The sequence below is a fragment of the Cyanistes caeruleus genome, chromosome 3 (assembly GCF_971803275.1).
Source record: "Cyanistes caeruleus chromosome 3, bCyaCae1.hap1.1, whole genome shotgun sequence".
In the NCBI taxonomy this organism is placed as follows: domain Eukaryota; kingdom Metazoa; phylum Chordata; class Aves; order Passeriformes; family Paridae; genus Cyanistes; species Cyanistes caeruleus.
This window is the reverse complement of record NC_141703.1, coordinates 30,938,241-30,956,702: the sequence shown is the minus strand read 5'-3', so window position 1 is coordinate 30,956,702 and position 18,462 is coordinate 30,938,241. Positions and strand designations below refer to the sequence as shown.

The 18,462-nt window shown below is 38.7% G+C and overlaps 1 protein-coding gene across 9 annotated transcripts in view; it reads left to right on the top strand.

The window, feature by feature from the left end:
- EIF5B (eukaryotic translation initiation factor 5B) overlaps window positions 1-18,462 on the top strand; it is a 36,087-nt gene that overhangs the window by 529 nt on the left and 17,096 nt on the right. For 5 of the 9 annotated variants that reach the window (XM_086880472.1, XM_086880468.1, XM_086880471.1 and 2 more), the window contains exons 1-8: window positions 460-596; window positions 13,854-13,979; window positions 14,070-14,157; window positions 14,542-15,190; window positions 15,660-15,880; window positions 16,058-16,208; window positions 16,969-17,067; window positions 17,526-17,612. In XM_086880472.1, coding sequence (XP_086736598.1) covers window positions 562-596; window positions 13,854-13,979; window positions 14,070-14,157; window positions 14,542-15,190; window positions 15,660-15,880; window positions 16,058-16,208; window positions 16,969-17,067; window positions 17,526-17,612 — 1,456 coding nt within the window. In that variant the 5' untranslated portion in view covers window positions 460-561. Of the gene's footprint in view, window positions 1-459; window positions 597-13,853; window positions 13,980-14,069; window positions 14,158-14,541; window positions 15,191-15,659; window positions 15,881-16,057; window positions 16,209-16,968; window positions 17,068-17,525; window positions 17,613-18,462 lie in introns of those variants that run through there. The other 4 variants (XM_086880473.1, XM_086880475.1, XM_086880474.1 and 1 more) reach the window with 2 other exon arrangements.

Below are 18,462 nucleotides of genomic sequence, written 5' to 3'. Positions count from 1 at the left end.
TTACTTCCTGGTCACTGTACTGCTGCCCTGCTCCTTAAAATCTTCCCCCTTAGCCTCTCCATTCCCCCACTTTAGCTTAGCTGTCCCATTTGTCTCCAGGTAAAACCTTTTCAAACGCGTTTATTTTGATTACTAGTCAGGTTTCATGGCCAAACAGGCCACAGTCGTGCCGGGAAGTCCTGCGGCCCCTAGGAAGAAAGGAGGGCTGGAGGGAAACATTTAGACACTTTCCGGGGCTGCCTGAAGACCTGGAGGGAAACGACAAGATTCGGGGCGTCACTTGTACATTTTCCGGGGGCTGTCCGAGATGCAAACGGAGGCGAACAAAGCCGGTTTCACGGAGCCGCTCGGTCTCTGGAGCGCCCGAGCGCACCTGGCGCCGCGCTCGTTCCCCCGCGGACCGGCAGGGGGCGCTCGCACGCGGAGGCCCGCGGCGGGGGCGGGACCGGCACCGGGGGCGGGGCGGGCGCGTGCGCGGCGCGCGGCGGTGCCATATGCGCGGGGCGGTGCGCGGGGCGGCGCGCGGTCAGCGCTGAGGGGTTGCGCGCTGGTGCCGCCGCCATGGGCAAGAAACAGAAGAACCGGAGCGAGGAGAGGTGAGGGATGCGGGGAAACCCCCTCCCACTTACCCGTCCCGCCGCAGAGACCCCCGGGCCGGGACGCCCGCGGCGGCGTGACACGGCCCACACGGCGCTGAGTCAGGCGCCGGGCCCGGCCGGGGCTCGCGGCCTCATCGCAGGCGGGGCGCGCCAGGCCCGGCTCGGCCCGGCCGTGCGTGTGTTTGTCCGTGAAGGGACAGGCCGCTCGATTTCCACCTGAAAAATAGCTGCTTAGTGCAGTTGAGGTGATTCAAGTGTGGGTTTCTTAATTATTTTTTATCTCTTACTGGGAGTTGGTGCTATAGATCGTGCTGTGACAGTGATATCTACATGTTTCATCTGCTTGCTTAATAAATGCAAATGGTGGATATTTTAGTGATTGGAGGATAAGAGAGTAGTCTCTGTCGTTATGTTCATATCGTCGTGGGCAATACCCATCTGTGAACTTTTTTGTGTGGAAGAGTTTCCTATAAAGGCAGCTGTATTAACCATATGGAATGCTGACCGAATGACATTGTGTATATATACACTAGCAGGAGGGAACGTATTTTTACTTGTCACTATAAAGTAACAATACAAAGAAACAATCAGTTTAAAGAGTGTTTTTAGTTTTTAATAGTGACAGGTAGTTAAATGAAAACTGATGTCTTGAAATGTGTATGAACTAGAAACTACAACCTTTTTTCCTTGAGCCATTAAGTGTTTCTCCTCTGGAAGTTTTCCCCATAACAGCTGTGTCACAAAATACTATTTCACTTCTAAGAACTTCTTATTGCTTAGGCATGTACTGATCCTTACTTAAGGCTGTTACTTTTTGTTTCAGATTAGGGTATAAACTGTTTTGGTTTTGCTGATCCTTTCTGACTAATGTGTATTTTCTCAGTGAGGTATTTTCCTCATCTGTCTGTTTTTCCTGATGCCTTTTGCCATGCCATGTGTGTTGCTTTTTAGTGTCATTATCAACTTGTTTCACGGGCTGTATTTCACAGGAATATCTTGGGAGCAGCTCTGGTGAGGAGGTGAGTTGAGTGTGAAGAGGGAAGGGTGGGATATCTGTGATCTAAAGGAAAGAAGACCTAGTGTTAATCTTTGTACGCAGTGTGGTAGATCCCAGATGCGTGAAAGAGCCTTCAGGTATAAAAACTCTGGTTCTTGGGGCTGTTTCAGGGATAGCTGCTGGTGTGCAGGGAACACTTTGAGAGTCTTGGTGCCTGCTGGATACTTCATTTCCTCTGTGTATCTCAGCACATATTTCTGTAAATTACTGAGCACGGGCCTCTCTCATGTGCTATACACGAAATGTCGTTTGTGTCTAAAAATGGAAGCATACCTTAAAGGAAAGGTCAAGAATTTCTTGTTAGAGTAGTTGAAATCTTGAGAGCCTAATTATTATTACATCAGATCTTAATGTTGCAAAAAAGAAGGAATAATAGTGCAGTTACAGTAATTATGCTCCCTGTTGCCAAGTCCTAAGGTCAGTGGTTTCATCCTGGTGGTGAGCTGCTGCAGAGAGCTGTCAGCATCAGGTGTCCTTCACTGGGTGCGTGTAATTGCTCATGGTTATGGTTTCATCTTCCTTGCTCTAGGATCCACTTGACATCATTTTTATATGCTTGTTGAAGTGACTTTGCTCTTCACTGATTATTCCATGAAGCTACCTCCATTGGTACCTCCACAGTACATCCAAATAAGAGAAAGGCACTGTGTATTGAATACTATTTCTTTCTTGTTTATTACCCCTAAAACCAATTTTGTTCAGGTCTGCATTTCTTCTAGCCAGCGGCTCTCAAGTTGTGGGGTGTCCTGTGCCGAGTCTGTAGAGACCATCTCTGTTTATCATCTATGCCTGTGCCCTGCTGTGTTCTGTCTCTTCCTTTCTCAAGGCCACTGCTCCCATACCAGGCCTGTATTTCTCTACACTACATTATTGTTGTGGACTTGTAAATATCTCATTCTGTGCAGTGACTATTTGTCACTGATTCTGTTTGAAACTATGGTTGCAGTGTGCCCAGATAAACAAAAGTAGAACCAATTAGGCATAGGCACCTGGTTAATTAGAGAAATTGCTGTCACAGCTAAATCAAGGAACAGTTGCAGGCAGGTCAGAAGTTCAGCCAAAGTAAGCTTTGATAGGCTTTAGTCCTGAGGTCTTGGAAATGCAGTACCAAGCTTAGGAATTGCTCCTAGCAATGACAGTACTGTCACAGGGCTAGCAGTTGTATGGGAGGGAGAGGGATGATGTGGAAGAAAAATACAGACAGGCATGTGTTTGAGAAAAGAGGACAAGATGGTTACACTGGCTGTGTTTTATAGCAGGGGGTTTGAGGGATGGAAATGAGGATGGACCTGGAAGGCCAGTGATGTTTTGGAACAGGTGTTACCTGCAGAGGTAACTTTCATTTACTGGTGGTCTTGGTTTTAGGTGACATCCTTGTGTATGTCAAGTTCCCCTGAGAGAGAGGATGCACTGCATGTTTGCATCTGTGCAATTTGGAGCTCTAAATCCTCCATCAGTCTCCCCTTCATTTCTGATAAAGTGAGAGAGGAATGGCACTGTGTAATCAAAGGCTTCCAGTTGGATTTGTTTGCTGCATCTTCATTTCTATGCCATATAGTTCTGTGCTATTTATTCCCTCCTTTTCCTCTCTTTTCCCAACAGTTATGTTACAGGTACCGTTTCTTACATCCTTTTTGGCTGCAGCTCCCAAAGTATGTGGCAGCTCATGGGCACAACTTGTAGTGCAGAGGAAGCATGTGGGAAGGATGCAGGTGGTTATGTTTATGCTGTGAATATTTGTTTGAGAATTGATGTGGTGACAGGAAGGAGATTCTCTGCTCAACACAGTAAGACAAATTATGTAAGGTACAAGCAATCTTTACTCTTTCTCCCCTCATCTCCATAGCTTTGACTTCTGCAGTGGAATTTCCTCCTCCCCTGTTTCCACTGAGTACAGTAGCGGTTATATCAATGGGTTTTGATAAGTGTGCTGGGAAATGAGGCTCAGGATGAATTTTGTCCCTATGTAGTTATATCCTGTTTCTATAACAAGACTGTGATTGAGATGATAGCTGTGATGAGCAAGAAAAGAATGAAAATGCAAGACTGTAGCCTCTTATGAATACATATTGCTACTTGAACACTACAAATCTGTGCATACTATACCAGCACCTCTGTTACGGCCTTCTGAAACTGTGTTAGTAACTTTTGCTGCTTGATTGCTGTGCATCTGCCAATGAAGAACATATTTATCTAGAATGGTCAGATATATGGTCACTTTGTAGTGTGTTAGGTGCTCTGTAAAGGTGGAGAGTGTCTTGGGTCAAAACAGCTCCTAAGCTGTAGGAAATTGTTTTAATTGTTTCCTCTTTAGAATTTTTGTGTTTGTGCTGATCACTGATTTTCAAATGAAATTTTATAGCATATATTTCAATAAAAAGATGAGATATCAAAGTTTTCAAGCTTTCCTAATTGAAGAGCACGTGCTCTGATGTATAGTCTAGCTCCTTTTGGGAGGAGTGTTATGCTTTGGTTCTTTGATATGGTTGTAACGGCAGAAGGTACATCAAGGTTCTATCCTTGCTTCTGTCTATCCTACTGTCTTTAGAATTTAGTTAGGAAATTTTTTTAATGTGTGTGAAGAAAGGCTATTTTAAACTGTAGGACTCTGCTTTGAATCTGAGCCTCAAATTGCTGCTGTAGGCTTCCTAGTGAGTGTGCATTGTATTCTATGTTACAGATTATTGCTTGCATAGAACATGGCTCTTTGAAAGTGTTAGCTTTTCATGTGTTTTTCTCTTCTCCCAGTTCTAAGTCATCTTCTTTTTCTCTTAATAGTTTTCCTTAGTTTCCAGTGGGTAGTATTTAGCTGTGTTTATTCTTCTGCCCTTTAATAATGTGACCTGTTGCCTAGGCGTTCCACTCTGATCATTCATGTTTATTGCTTTAGAAATTACAGGTGCTGCAGCCAAGAGTGAACACTGATGCTAAAATAAGACAGACAGTGCTCTTACTGATGCTGTGTATTGCTTTCTGTCCAGTATTGTCTACTAGTCAGTCTCTTTGGTTCCTTTTCTATTAGTGTGTTAAGTAAAATCTCAGGGCTGTGTAGGAAAGTTCTGTGAAGGTTAAAATGTATTTTGGAAACATTCTGTACGCCAGAGTATCATTGTAACTTATCTGCTTCTCAAAAATATTTCCACAAGCAAAGCTTTCTGCAACTCCATCAAGGAGAACAGCTGATAAACCCTTGAAATCCTTGTTTTTCCAATCTCATCTGGAAGATGCAAGATTTTGTACTGAAAGGTGGAGTAATATAATGCAAAATAAATTCATCATTACAGAAATTTGTTGTCCTGTTCTATGCAAATTTATATTTCTGTTCCCCCCCAAGCCTATAGTTTTTAACACAGGCATTTCATATTTACAAGAAAACCATATATACTTGCTGGATTTTATTTTAAAGCAAAGCATCATTGTAAAAAGTCTATAAGAATCATGAAATATTTGTTGTAAGGGCAGCATAAACCAAAAAACACTGTATTATACTAGGGATATTGTAAGAAGCAGCTTTTGTTGTGGAAATCATTATTCTTTTCATTATGTTCATGATGGCATCTAAATCTCATTTATAACTACTATTTATGAAAAGTATGAAAATAGTACATTGGAAGCCATCAGGAATTGCAGAATTAGTTGTTTCAGTTCTGTGAAGACTTTTGAAAGCCTGAAATATGTTTATTTAAATATATACTGTAAGATGGAGTGTTAGTTTTAATTACAGCTAATGTAGGGGGACATCGTTTGCTCTTTGGGATTATAGGCAATGTAAAGTGTAGTTCTGAAGTTGTTTTAAGTGGTGTTTTTGTGATGTATTTTGATTTTATACAGTGAGATGTGTAGGATATAGAAGTTGTGAAACACTGAACTTGGTGGTAGTTTCTGTTGTCTTTGCACTTTTCTTAAACAAAAAAAAACCCAAAAGAACTTGTTCAGGGAAGATTGGAAACTTAGTTTCTTACTTAGTGTTTCATACTCCATGCTTTTAGTCATCGTTATATATTTTGAGATATAAACACAGACTGAACATTGAAGAGCTACTTTATTCCAGAGAGACTTGTTGCCAGCTGCTAGCTACAACATAAGCTTTTTATCTTGAAGTTTTGCTATACCTTTGTATAAATGGAAATTTTAGGTTGTGTGGTTGTGGTGTGCGCTTTTTTTTTTTTCCCGTTTGGTGATTTTTTTTCTTCCTTTTTGGTTGAATTTTTTGTTGTTGTTTTTGTTTTTTTTAATCTGAGTTTTACAAAGCAGACTTCTTATTTTTCTAGAATCTGTGTGGGTTAAAGGTGTAGTCCTCTTTTTTTCAGGTTTTGCTTAGCTGATAGCTATGCCACTCTTTTTCCCCAGCCAAACTTGTAAGAGAGGGCATGACTCTTTAATAATGGAATCATTGTTTTGGGAGCTTGAATGAAAAGCAATTATCCTTTTAGTCAGATTTTGCTTCCTTGCTCTCTCATGTAATTAGGTAGCTTCACCAGCTTCCTTCATCTATGAAAAATCACAAGGTGTAGTTTCATGTAAAACTGTTCAGTTAAGCTACTGGACACTTCAAACCCTGTGGTGTTACTCTTGCTGTCCCCAGCTGCACCTGCTTCTGTTGCAGTGCATTCGGTGCTTATGGGCCCACAGTTCAAATCAGCTGTGTGTTTTCATCGGCTGCCCAAAAAGGGTTTTCTGCATGGACTTGTGGCCGCAGGATTGCCTGAGCCTGATGAGAGGGGAAATGTAGCAAGGAATGGGCAAGGAAGTCAGTTCTTCCCTCCGCTGCACCCTAGTGGAAAAGGCAAGAGGAGGGTGCCCTATTTCTAGGGCTGTGGTTTTATTTTTCTTCTTTATGCACTCTCAGCAGCAATGGGTTGCAGGTGGTGCTTATGTGGACACTCCTTAATTTTCTGGGCTGTGAAAGGAGCACAGTTCATTTTTTCCTGAATTTCAAACTGTCTCAGTCATATGTAAATTAAATATTTTCAGTGGAGGAGAAGACAAAACCAAAAAAAAAGAAGCTTGTGGTGTTGATGTACGTTGATAGGCCAAAATGAGAAAAAGGCCAGGGCTTTGTTTTCATGTTTTGAATAGTCTTGCTGAGCCAGCAGATGTCTGCATTTGTCATTTCATAACCCACTTAAAGAACAAGTTGGTGATGCAGGGTTTTGAACAACTAAATGATTACTTCCATAGTGGCTTATGTTTTGACACAGTTTAGACCAGTTGCTGTAGAAGAACTTCAAGTGGCATTCTGTCTTTAAAACAATATCAATACTACAGATGAAAACAACTAAAAGTATGTCATTTAGCATTGGTAACTTGCTGGTTTTGGATAACCTTGTGTTTTTAAATGCATCTTATTAAAGAGCGTACAGCTCACATATGTGGAGGATGGATAAGGTGCTCTAGGGAAACAATGATAAAAGTCGGTCTAAAGCTATTAGTTTTACTTGGTCTGAAACTACTGCAAAACCAAACACATGGAAAGAGATGGTTCAGCTTCAGTCTTTTTGAAGGTCAAGGAATTCTTTTTCTTAAGCAAACAGAATTACTTAATGACAGTGATGTTCCTTTGAAGGCTGGTTAGAAGAGCTGGTGTCATGTAACTGATGAAATACCTCCAAGGTTGCCTCAGCAAAAATGAACTTCTGATTATGCAGGAATGTGGGCAGTGAGTTTACAACAGTGATGCAACTTTCATGCTGTGTCAACTTGCTGACTCTTCTGCCTCTTTCACACGAAGGTTTAGTTTCTTTTTTTCAGTCTGTTTTTAATTGTACAGTGTTTTCTTACATTTCAACTTCACCTTAACAGAGGCAGCTGAAAACCTAAGTAAAAGATTTTTAGTGTGATTTGAATTAGCATGTTAACTGTAAGACGAAGGCAAGCACAAGTAAGCCTGTTTGTGTCACTCAGTGCAGCAGATCAAAAAGTGCTTGTAATTGGTTAGTCTGTGGGTACATTTTAGCTTTGGTTTCAGCAGGAAAGTGTTATCGACTTTGTTTGCAAAGCTGGAAGTTGGATTTCCAGTAGTTTGGGGCTTGTCTCATTTCAAGCTGAATTCTTTCATTTAATTTCAGCATTTACATTTACTTACTTTCAATACAGTCAAATTGATATGAGTGAGGGCAACTCAGCTCCTTTGTATAATCCTGTTGCTTCACTCTTTCAGTTCATGAATGGATTAGTAGCTTTTTTGCCCTTTACCTCGCTGCTGCCTAGTCAGGATGCCATCTCTGTCACGTGTAGCTGCACGGTGCCTGTTTATAATGAAGTTTTTCCTCTGTGTTTGGGGAGATGTATTGTAGGTACTGTAATAAGTGTACTGGAAGAAGTCACAACTGTGTGTGGTCTTAAGAACTGTTTGCTGGTGGTCTTGCTAATATAACGAGCTTGTCTCTTATTAGAGAGTCTGTGGAATGCTCTTGGTCAGTTGGCTTTCCTTCACTAGAACTGGCATGGAAAGCTGGAGGATCTTGTTTGGCAAGGAAGGGCAATTATGCTTTTTAGCTGCAGAAGTTCACTGCGCAAAGATAAATGATAAAAGCTTATTAACTCTTATTTCAGTAGCTGTAGTTCTGTCTTCCTGCATTTGGCTTTGTTTTCCTGGGCAGTGCTGAGGAAGTCTTTCAAATTTCCATGCATAGATTTGTCTGTTCCAGAGATTGTATTGCAGACAGTATCTGTCCTTAGTATGGCAGGTTCATACTATGAAAATCCCTTAATGATGAATATATTAACTCTGTCAGTACTTAAAGTAAGTTTTTAACCTTCCATGGAAGAGAGAAGTGATAAATAGTTAAAGTGTACTTGTAATTGTTCTGACATATTTTATTAGGGAGCATTGATATTTTTTGTTATTTGAGAATTTTAAGTTTAAATCTTGAATGGAGCATTACAGCTTCTGTTCCAGTGAGTGGTGCACTGATGAACACCTAATATTATAGACTAAAAGAAGTGGTGGAACTTCAGAATTTAAAAATAAATCTTGCTAATTGTGAACAAGTATTAGAAACAGTGAACTTCACTGTGTGAGGGGTTTTTGTAAGCAAAAATGGGAAAGCATGCCTGTAAAAGACTAGAGTAAACCCTAGAATATGAAAACAGATTAACGTGAATTTCAGTGTCTGTAAATCAGAGTTTGTGTTAGGGTCAGCTCTGGTATCCAGATGGCTTCCACAGGGAATTTCTAGGTTCTGGCTGTTGCAGGCCATTGCATCAGAAAAAGAACTTGATTCAAAACTGTGCTTGTTTCTCATGTTAAAAAAAAAACAACATCCCCCCAAATAAAATAAGCCAAACACCTTAAGGTGTTTTTAATGTTTTTTGGCAGATACAATGTATTAGTTGAGGGGTTGGTTTGTTTGCGTTTAAACTGTGTTTCTAGTCTTCAATACTGTTTCCTTGCTGTAGCAGCAAGAGAAACACGGCAGAGTTTTTTTTTCCTACAGACTCTGCATCTATCAGTCACAAGATTTTTTATTTTTTTTTTCCCTTTTCTGACTCAATAGCTTGCAACTGTGTGGGATCTTATAAATAGCAGAGCTACTGGATGTCTTTGTACATCTGACTGAGCAGCGGTAGGTGACAGCTCTTTTATTTCCTAGCTGTTTTAATCTTCACACTGAAAGACATTTCATACTTTCTCTTATAGGCAGGATTTGGAATTTTAGCTTTTATTTGTTGTTGCGCATTCTTGTTTAACATGCAACATGAGCAACTTAGGTTGTGTTTTGGGTATCAATTTCTGTTACTGGCCTGATCTGATGCTTTGTTTCTTCTGTTGCCTATGTCTGTCTTAAAAATCTTCGAACACTTACTTGGGCTTACTTGGGATGGTCTGGATATATTTGATCCTGGTTTAGTACAGAATGTTGTGTTAGCACAGCATTTAACTTGTGACCCTATGAATATTCAGGAATCTATCTTCAAGTGGCTTCTCCCATGTAATACAGAGGTTTTCATTAGTCTGTGCAGACAACTTGTACTAAAACCCTTTTGGGAAACAGTTGAGTTCTTAATGTAATTTTTAGGGCATTAAGGTAAATATTTTTTCAATATAAAGTATATAAATGTTTCTCTGTGCTATTTTAAAAATGCATTACTGTAATCCTGCTTAAATGGCAAAAGGCAGTGTAATTGTGTAGAGAAAATATTGAGCAATTTTCTTTTTGATGTAATTCTAAAAAAAAAAATACTTTGAGATATGAAATATAGTGATCTCTGTGTACATGTTACTGATGACTGCACTCTCCTTTAATGAATTTAACATGTCTTTTACCACTGTAGAGTTTTGCCCTATCTTAGGCACAGACCTCTGTGGAAAAATATCTGTAGCCAATTTTTTTGAAAACCGCTTGTTTAGGTTTGAGTGAAGTAAACACACCTAATTCTTGCTGTAATTTAATGCATTGAAACATTGCTTTAGCAATATCAAAACTCGTTTTATATCTGTCAGCAAAAACAGAGCCTGGAATCAATTTCCAATTCACCTGTGAAACAAAGACAAAGGAAAATCAGGGAAATAACTCTTCTGCAGTGCAATAGCACTTTGTTTTCCAGACCTCCTTTAGCCTTTTGTGTTGGGGAAATGTGAGGGTTTTTTTTAGTGCAAAGCATTATGAGCTTGAATGGTCTAAGGTAGTGAGGCTGTAAAAATCTGTTTATAAAGTCTTCATGCAAAAGCAGTTTAAGGTTAAAATTGAAAACCACGTGAGCATTCTGGTTCTTTCAGGTTCCTGTATCAGGCCCTCTTAGGGTTGGACCGTGGTAAAAGCTGAATGGAGACCTCTGGAGATCTTGGAGAAGGAGGTTCCTGAAAGAATGTTTGTATTTCTGAAATATGTGTAGGGAGACTATTTAAAAACCTTTACAATAAAGAGTTCCATGGTGTATCTAATAATGCCTATGGATGCTAACTATGAAGCAGGGAGCACAGTGCCTGTGGAATAGCAGGTCGCATAACTTTCTCAGTCTCGCCTGAGAAAGTGGCCTGGGAAATCATAAAGAAGAATTAAAACAATCCTCAGAGATAGAAAACAGCCTTGCAGGTGCTGTTTGTCAGTTTCTTGTTTTCTTGCAAGAGAAGGTCGAGGGATGGTGTACCCCACTGACCAATGATGGTGATGTGTTAGTTTACTAACCAATACGAGTTTTACTTTTCTGTACTTTCACGTATCAGTCTATAAAAGAAGATCTGAGGTAATAAACCTTAGCAGGAAGAACTCTCCTGTTCAACTCAAGAGAGTCTGTGTCGTTCTTCTCGCTGTTCCCAATAGAGCTACAAATGTCCATAGGAAATGTGATACATGTTATATAGTTAAGTGTAGTGGGTTCCTTATAAAAAGGAGTAAGACCTTCCCAGGAATGGGAGGAGCACCTTCTTAATTTTTTCAACTCTCTTATGAAATCCTAGTGGAATATTATTAGTTTGAAAATGTAAGGAAATTCAAGATCAGTATGGGAATAAACTTGTAGTAATGGAAGCTAGTTTGAATTCCTTGACTTTCCAATGATAATTTTGCTTGTCAGTTCTTACATAGCAGTATATATAATTGTGTGCAGCCTTAATTTCACTTCTTACTTCATTGAGGCTCAAATATTTGAAGCTTGCTCTGTCACTTCCTAGTAAGTGGAAGTGTAGTGGAAAATATAGAGGTTATTTTGAGTGGTTTGTTTGTTTGGGTGTTGTTTTTTGTCAGAAACCATTGACTATTTTTTCAGAAACTAAACAATGAAAGCCAAGTTCGAAAAGACTTTTGTATTGATGCTGCTATTGTGACAGCTGGACAATCTTTATTATTATTATTCATAAAGTGTTCTTGCTGGTGGGTGTTAAAGCTTAATGTCTGTTAAATAGTTTTTTTTAGTGTTAGAGATCTTCTTTTTTTTCCCCTAAAGGAGTTTTCTTCTTCGAAGTTCAATTGAAATGAGTTGATTTAACACCAGATAAAATCTTACCTTCTTAATACCTTTACCCTGGAAAACATAAGGTACCAGAGCCATCTTCTTTACTTGTAGCAAAAAACCCATGTGTTTTATGTTTGGACATAGCTTTCTGCTAAACTGCATTGTGAGAAGTGAGCTTTGATAATATTCATGTAAAATATGAGCTGCTTAAAGGCCTGGTGCTTTAGTACCTGAAAAAACACATGGTTAATATCCTCTAGTAAGGGGAGCAGTACAGCCTTGGAAGAAGTAGTAGTAGTAGTAGTTGAGCATGTATTTTGGTGTTTTCAAGCTACTTCAAGCTTGGATATGACTCGGTCTCCTCCATTAACTCCTAGAGGAAAATGAGGAAAGCAAATGTGCTTAATAAACTTGATATTCAGTCGTTAATGCAAAAACAAGTTTGAAGGCCTATGTGTAGACCTGGATAATGTAGTTAGCTTGACATTAGAGCTTTAATTCTAGGTATACAAGTGAGCGGCATTTTTACTTCAGCTGTTACCTCTGATAGAGCCAGTTAAACTGCTTATAAAAATGACACTTTAATTGCTGAAACATCAAATCGTCTTAAAGTGAGAATGGCCAAAATGTGTATTTTCTCTTGAGGGAGATAAGGATTAGAGATCTTTCATTAACTATTTGAGAGATACATTTCTTTTGACAAACGTATAACAAATCAAGTCAGCGCATGAGGGAGTGTTACTAGGTATATTTTAGGTGTGTTTTTCGTCTCTTAACTAAAAGTATCTCTGGCAATACAGGTACTGTACTGTGAGGTACTTTGTTGTGGTGCTTTTTATTTGGTTTGTTCAGTCTACCCAGAAGAAAAGATTAGATCTTAAAAATACAAATCATCAGTCTTGGCCTTTAAACAAATGACATACTTCATTGCTTAGCTGTGCTGTTGTCACATGTTGACAGTTTTTGGTGACTTGCATATTTGGTGACTTGCAATATGTCTGATAAAATGTTTGTTAGTGTCAGCATTCACTTGCAGAAGAGTCCAGCCCTTTCTTTTTTACAGAGAACTGCAACTTAAACTTACTGAATTTTAGAATTTGTAGCTGTATAATTAAATACTTAGTTTTCTTTATTAAGATTGAACTTATGGATTTATAAATTGGCACAACTGAAGTTTTGGTAGTTTAGAATTTGGTTATATCTTGAAAGTCCTAAATCTGGAAGAAATTGGTTTCCCTTATTTTCTGGATATAGTTTGGGGTATTTGGTAAGTCAGCCTTTGGCTGGTTTATCCTGAGTGGGTGCTAATAAATGAGGCAGTGAAATTGTAAAACAGCAGCTTTCTGCCCATTTATCTAAGAGGCAGTTAAGTGAAATACTAACAACTTGTTGATTAAATGTTTGAAACTACCTGTTGTGATAAAAGTAGCATCAGAGTACTGAAGCTCTGTGGGCAACATGGAATAAGTAAGTCTCCTTTCTTACAATTGTACTGTGAGTGTGATTAGGTGGTAAAATATCTATCTGGACAAAAACTTCTTTTGACTTTCTGTAGGCCTGAGAGGTAACACTAAGGTAACTGGTACAAATGATTGCTTGCCAACTGCATTAGTATTTTTTTATGATCTGCTTTACAGTCTGGCTTGGGGCTGAGCTCTGTTCATCTGTGTGACTTGTTATCTTGAAAGATAACAAGGTTTTTAGTCTGATGGCAAAGCATAGCCAACTTATTATGAGTTGGAAGCTGTAAAGAACTTTCACTTATTTGCTAAATAAAAATATAGTAGATTTTGTTTGCTAAAGGTTGTTTGAAAGAGCAGATAAATATCTCTTAGTAGGATCCCCTGGTTGTGACTTTGTGCTTCATTTTAACACTCTGATTGTGGTGGCTTGCTTTTCTGTCAATGACAGCTGTGATTTGAAGGGCCAAACATCTTTTGGATGACCAAAGTCAGACAGTCTAGTTACATTCTTCCAAGAAGTTATGTCAGATTGCATAGCTAAACTTTTAAAGTTGGGGTTGCAAGAACTGAATGTGTTTTATTGTTCCACCTCCCTTCAAGCAGACCACACTTGTGAAGGTTTTTTCCTTCCCTTCCTAGTGAGTGGAGTGAGTGGAATAAGGTAACAGTGCGTTATCATTTGTTAAACGTGGAGCATTTTTTCCTGCATTGCATATGTTTTGTGATTGATTTTGCATTTTGAAACATTCTTTTTTTTTTTTTTTTATTCAGGTGGCTTCTACTTATGTAAACTTAATGTTTGAACTAGTGATAACTTGCTTTCCTTCTTCATTTCAGTGCAAAAGATGATATTGATATTGATGCCCTTGCTGCTGAGATAGAAGGTGCAGGAGCTGCAAAGGATCAAGAGCCTCAGAAATCCAAAGGCAAAAAGAAAAAAGAGAAGAAGAAACAAGATTTTGAGTAAGTTTGGGTTTTTTTCCACCTGTCTGATCTTATGCCATTATCCAAAAATTCAGTTGATTAAGTGCCCTAACTTCTTTCTTATTTTAGTGAAGATGATATCCTGAAGGAGCTGGAGGAACTGTCAATAGAGGCGCAAGGAGGGAAAGTTGACAGGGAACAACCTTCTACAGGAAAGGTGAACACTGAGAGGGAGGTGGGCTTTTTAATAGGAAATAGTTAAAATATGAGACATTTCTGTCCCAAAGAGCTTCTAGTGTTGCAGTGCAGTTGGAGATCCTATGTGAAACGTGCAGCTGGCATGTTCTTTTAATTATATTTGATCATATTTTCATAGTAAAGTAAATTACAAAAAAAGCCATGTATTGATGTGATAATTATTCAAAGCCAGTCAGAATAAATCTTAATTGGCTGAAGTATGGTGCACTCAACAGGAATAGTTACTGCTTTTAAACTTTCTTTTCAATAAAGGAGATTTTTCTTGATGTATCTCAATGTTACTTCTTAGCTCTTGACAGCAAGTAATTTTTCACGGCTGATTATTGAATTGTTTAATTACCAGGTTGAAAATGACAATGAAGAAAGCTTATCAAAACAAGATAAAAAAAGAAAAGGAAAGAGTAAAAAAGCCAATCTGGAAAATGACTATGACAGTGAGGAAGTGGAAGATAAAGATAAAAAATCTAAAAAAGCTCAGAAAGCAAAACAAGACATGCTTTCTGGCAGTGATGATGATGATCATGAGACACAGCTTAAGAAAAGCAAAGGGAAAACTCAGAAGTCAAATAAAAAACACAATCTGTCAGAAGAAGATGAAACTAACATTAAAAAAAGTAAAGAGCGTGGGGGAGGAGTGTCTACAGGCGAGAGTGGTGATGAATCAGATGAGGTTTCCCAATCTAGAAAAGGACAAAAGAAAAACCAAAAGCCAAAGTCTGCTCCTGCTGCAGAGAGTGGGGATGATGAAGAAGAACCTTCATTCAAAGTAAAAACAGTGGCTCAAAAGAAGGCAGAAAAAAAAGAACGTGAAAGAAAAAAACGTGAAGAAGAAAAAGCCAAATTGAGGAAGCAGAAAGAGAAGGAAGAATTAGAAGGTGGTAAAGAACCAGCAAAGCCAAAGGAATCTCTAAAAAAAACTGAAGAGAAGACTTCTGAAGTTACAGCAATCCCTGGCCCTGGGGAGAAAGGAGAGGCTGCTGCAGGAACAGAAGGTTTGTAACATGGTTTCTAAAACTGTAATTTAAATATTGTAGTTTTTAACTGAGGTTAACCAGGGAAGTGCCAGGCAGTGAGGACAGTTTGGTTTATTTTGAATTGTGAATACTAGAAATTTGGTAGCTTTGTCTGCCTCTCTGTGTTGGCTCATAGGTGGCTGTATTTTCTGGTCTGTAGTTTGTTCAGGTACATGGGAAAACAAGCCGGATGGCGAATTCTCATTACAGTATATGATTATACTTCTGTATTCCAGGAGTACTTTTTCACTTCCCTGTTATTTTGATACTTTAATACTTCAGGCCATGACTTAAGAGAGTTTTATTGTTTTTGTTACGAAATGTTTATGTAGAAGCCAGTGAAAAAATTCCTCATTTGATGTTATCTATCATATTTGAAACATAAATTGTACTTAGAGTATCTTTGAAACTTCTGGGATCTTTGAAAATATGCCTCTTCTTTCTGTAGCTGATGACAATGAGGGGGACAAAAAGAAAAAAGAAAAGAAGAAAAAGAAAGGTGAGAAAGAAGAAAAAGAGAAAGAGAAGAAGAAGGGTCCCAGTAAAGCCACAGTTAAAGCCATGCAAGAGGCCTTGGCTAAAATGAAAGAGGAGGAAGAAAGGGCAAAAAAAGAGGAGGAAGAACGCATAAGACGACTGGAAGAACTTGAAGCAAAACGCAAAGAAGAGGTACCGTATATCTCACTCCAAGGATAAAATAAGGGAGAGAGTAACCTTAATCTGTCTGCTTGTTGATGCAGTTGGTGAATTAATCCTTAATACGTTTCTCGTAAACAGAATATACTTGGGCAGCTTTTGTGTAAAGCATGCTTTAGAGTTTCTGCATGTTCATTTATCTTTCTCTAGGAACGATTAGAGCAAGAGAGGAAAGAAAGAAAGAAACAAAAAGAAAAAGAGAGGAAGGAGCGTTTGAAGAAGGAGGGAAAGCTTTTAACAAAAGCTCAGCGAGAAGCCAGAGCCAGAGCAGAGGCTACTCTTAAACTGCTCCAAGCTCAGGGTAAGCAGTAAAGTTGAATAATAATTAAAACCAAGGCAAAAAACCCAACAAAACTTTATATCTGTTATTGCTTTGTGTTTATTTTTTTCCTGTCTGGAGCTAGGAGGGCAAGTGCTGAGTGATTCCACGTGAAGTTGCTCTGTTGTCAAGGAAGGCAGTGTGTGCCCTCCCTTCCCCTTTATTTCTTAAGTAGGTTTAAGTGTCTGTGTTTCTGTGTTTTTGTCTTACACTTTGAATATCCAGTTTTTTAATACATTTACTTGTGGTTTAAAGATGTTACTTGTCAAACTTAGGAAAAAGCATGTAAAGAAGTGGTGTAGTCTAAAGACCAGGAAAAGCACATGGGCTGTGCTGGAGGTCTTGTAAGACCAGTGATCTGGATCTTGTTGAATTAGTTCACATGCTCAATTAAGAAAGTGTGCTGTTTTGCTTCAAAAACAATGGGGGAAGTACATGGAGAAGATACGTTTTTCTCTGGGATTTGCCAGGAGTATGTAAGAGCTTTCCTGTTTTTCTGTGAAGTATAATCTGTCTCCATTGGAATGAAGTAAAATTGTCCAATATGTTGTAAGTAAAATTTCCTGAATTGTTTGCAACTGGAAAGTAATTTGTGAGTGCTGAGTGTATTTGTAGAGTACACTAACTGACACTTTACTGGTAGGTGGATGTAGGAAATTTTGGAAAACATGTTCTCACTTAAACCAAAGTTTGTTTATTAATTACCTGGATTTTCTTAACAATTTTTTTGTTTGTTTTGAAGGTGTTGAAGTGCCATCCAAAGACTCTGTGCCAAAGAAGAGGCCAATATATGAAGACAAAAAGAGAAAGAAGCAGCAGCAGCAGCCAGAAAATAAAGAAGGTGTAGTTTGTATATAGGGACACCTAATTGATCAGTCACATTTCTGGAAGTATTTCTGAAACAAACCAGCTAATCTTAAGCTAATTGCATTTCAGAGTTTAGATTTTCTAAATGTTGGAGATGGTGGTGTAAAGGTCTTTCACAAAAGATGCGTATCTGAATTGTACCAGTAATTTTTTTCTTTTTTTTTTTCTTTCTTTGGTGTGGTGTTTTTTTTTTTTAGTTTTCATTTTTAATGGAACAGTAAGGGAAATATGGGTAGCTCACTAGTATTACTTCATTTTCTCCCGTCTTTTAAAGAATGGGAGGAGTTTTAAATGTCAATAATGGACCTGTCTTGTAAATCTATTCAACTGCTTAGAAAGCCATATGTTTCCCAAATAAGCTGGAGCAGTATGTGTAAGAGAATTTGCACTTTGAAAATATGTAGCAACCAACTTCCTGTCTTGCAATTTCAGAAAGTGTGGAGGTAACTTCCACAGCTGAGGATGCTGTGGAACTGGAAACACCAGTGAAAGAAGAGGCTCCTCTTCCTGTAGATCCAGGTTGGTGGTAATGCTAATAAGTTTCAAATCCTTAAGCTTGTGTGTCAGTGCTGCATGATAGTTATCATACCTTGCTGGGTGGGGCTGAATGGCCATCCTTTCTTGAGGTAGTTGCCTTTTTTTTCCTCCTTTCTTAAGGGAGGAACTGATTATACTTTATGGAGTATAAAAGGCATGAAGCTTCAAAATAAGCATGTAAAGGTCTCTTATTCTGGGTGAACTCCGGTTTCAGATGGCTTAGTTATCTCAAATGAGCACATTTAGTGCCTTATTTGCTCTCCGGACTTTTCACTTACTTTTACAAGTCTGTTTTGTCAACGTTTAGGTGGAGGTAGGGAGGAAATATGCTGCTTCTAGAATTGATAGTGCAATATTCAGTGATTGTATTCTTTATTCCACATGTTTTGCTTTCACAAGTGGTGAATGCAGAAGATGTGATAGGTTGTGAAATTGAGTTATCAGCAAGTTTGTTGATCAGATTGTTGTTCTCATCTTTGCCTATGCACAATACTTGCTCTGTCAAAATCACATTGCACTGGGCTTCCTCAGCAAGGAGACTTTCAGTTTTTACCCTTAGTCTTAAGTCAGACAAATACTGACAAAATGTGCAGCTTTTGAAAACAAAGCTGAATGTGTCCTGTGATTCTAGCTTGATTTATATCATGATTGCTGTTCCATTGCCATAAGAGAGGGGCTCACTGGCAGACCATTAGTTCCTAGTTAATATTCTAACAGTGTGGAATTTATTCTTCATTTCAGAGAGCTGAAGTTGATGACACATGTGCTGCAGCAAATATATATTGTATAGTGCCTCTTTTACAGAGGGTTGTACATTTGCATTTTTCTATTG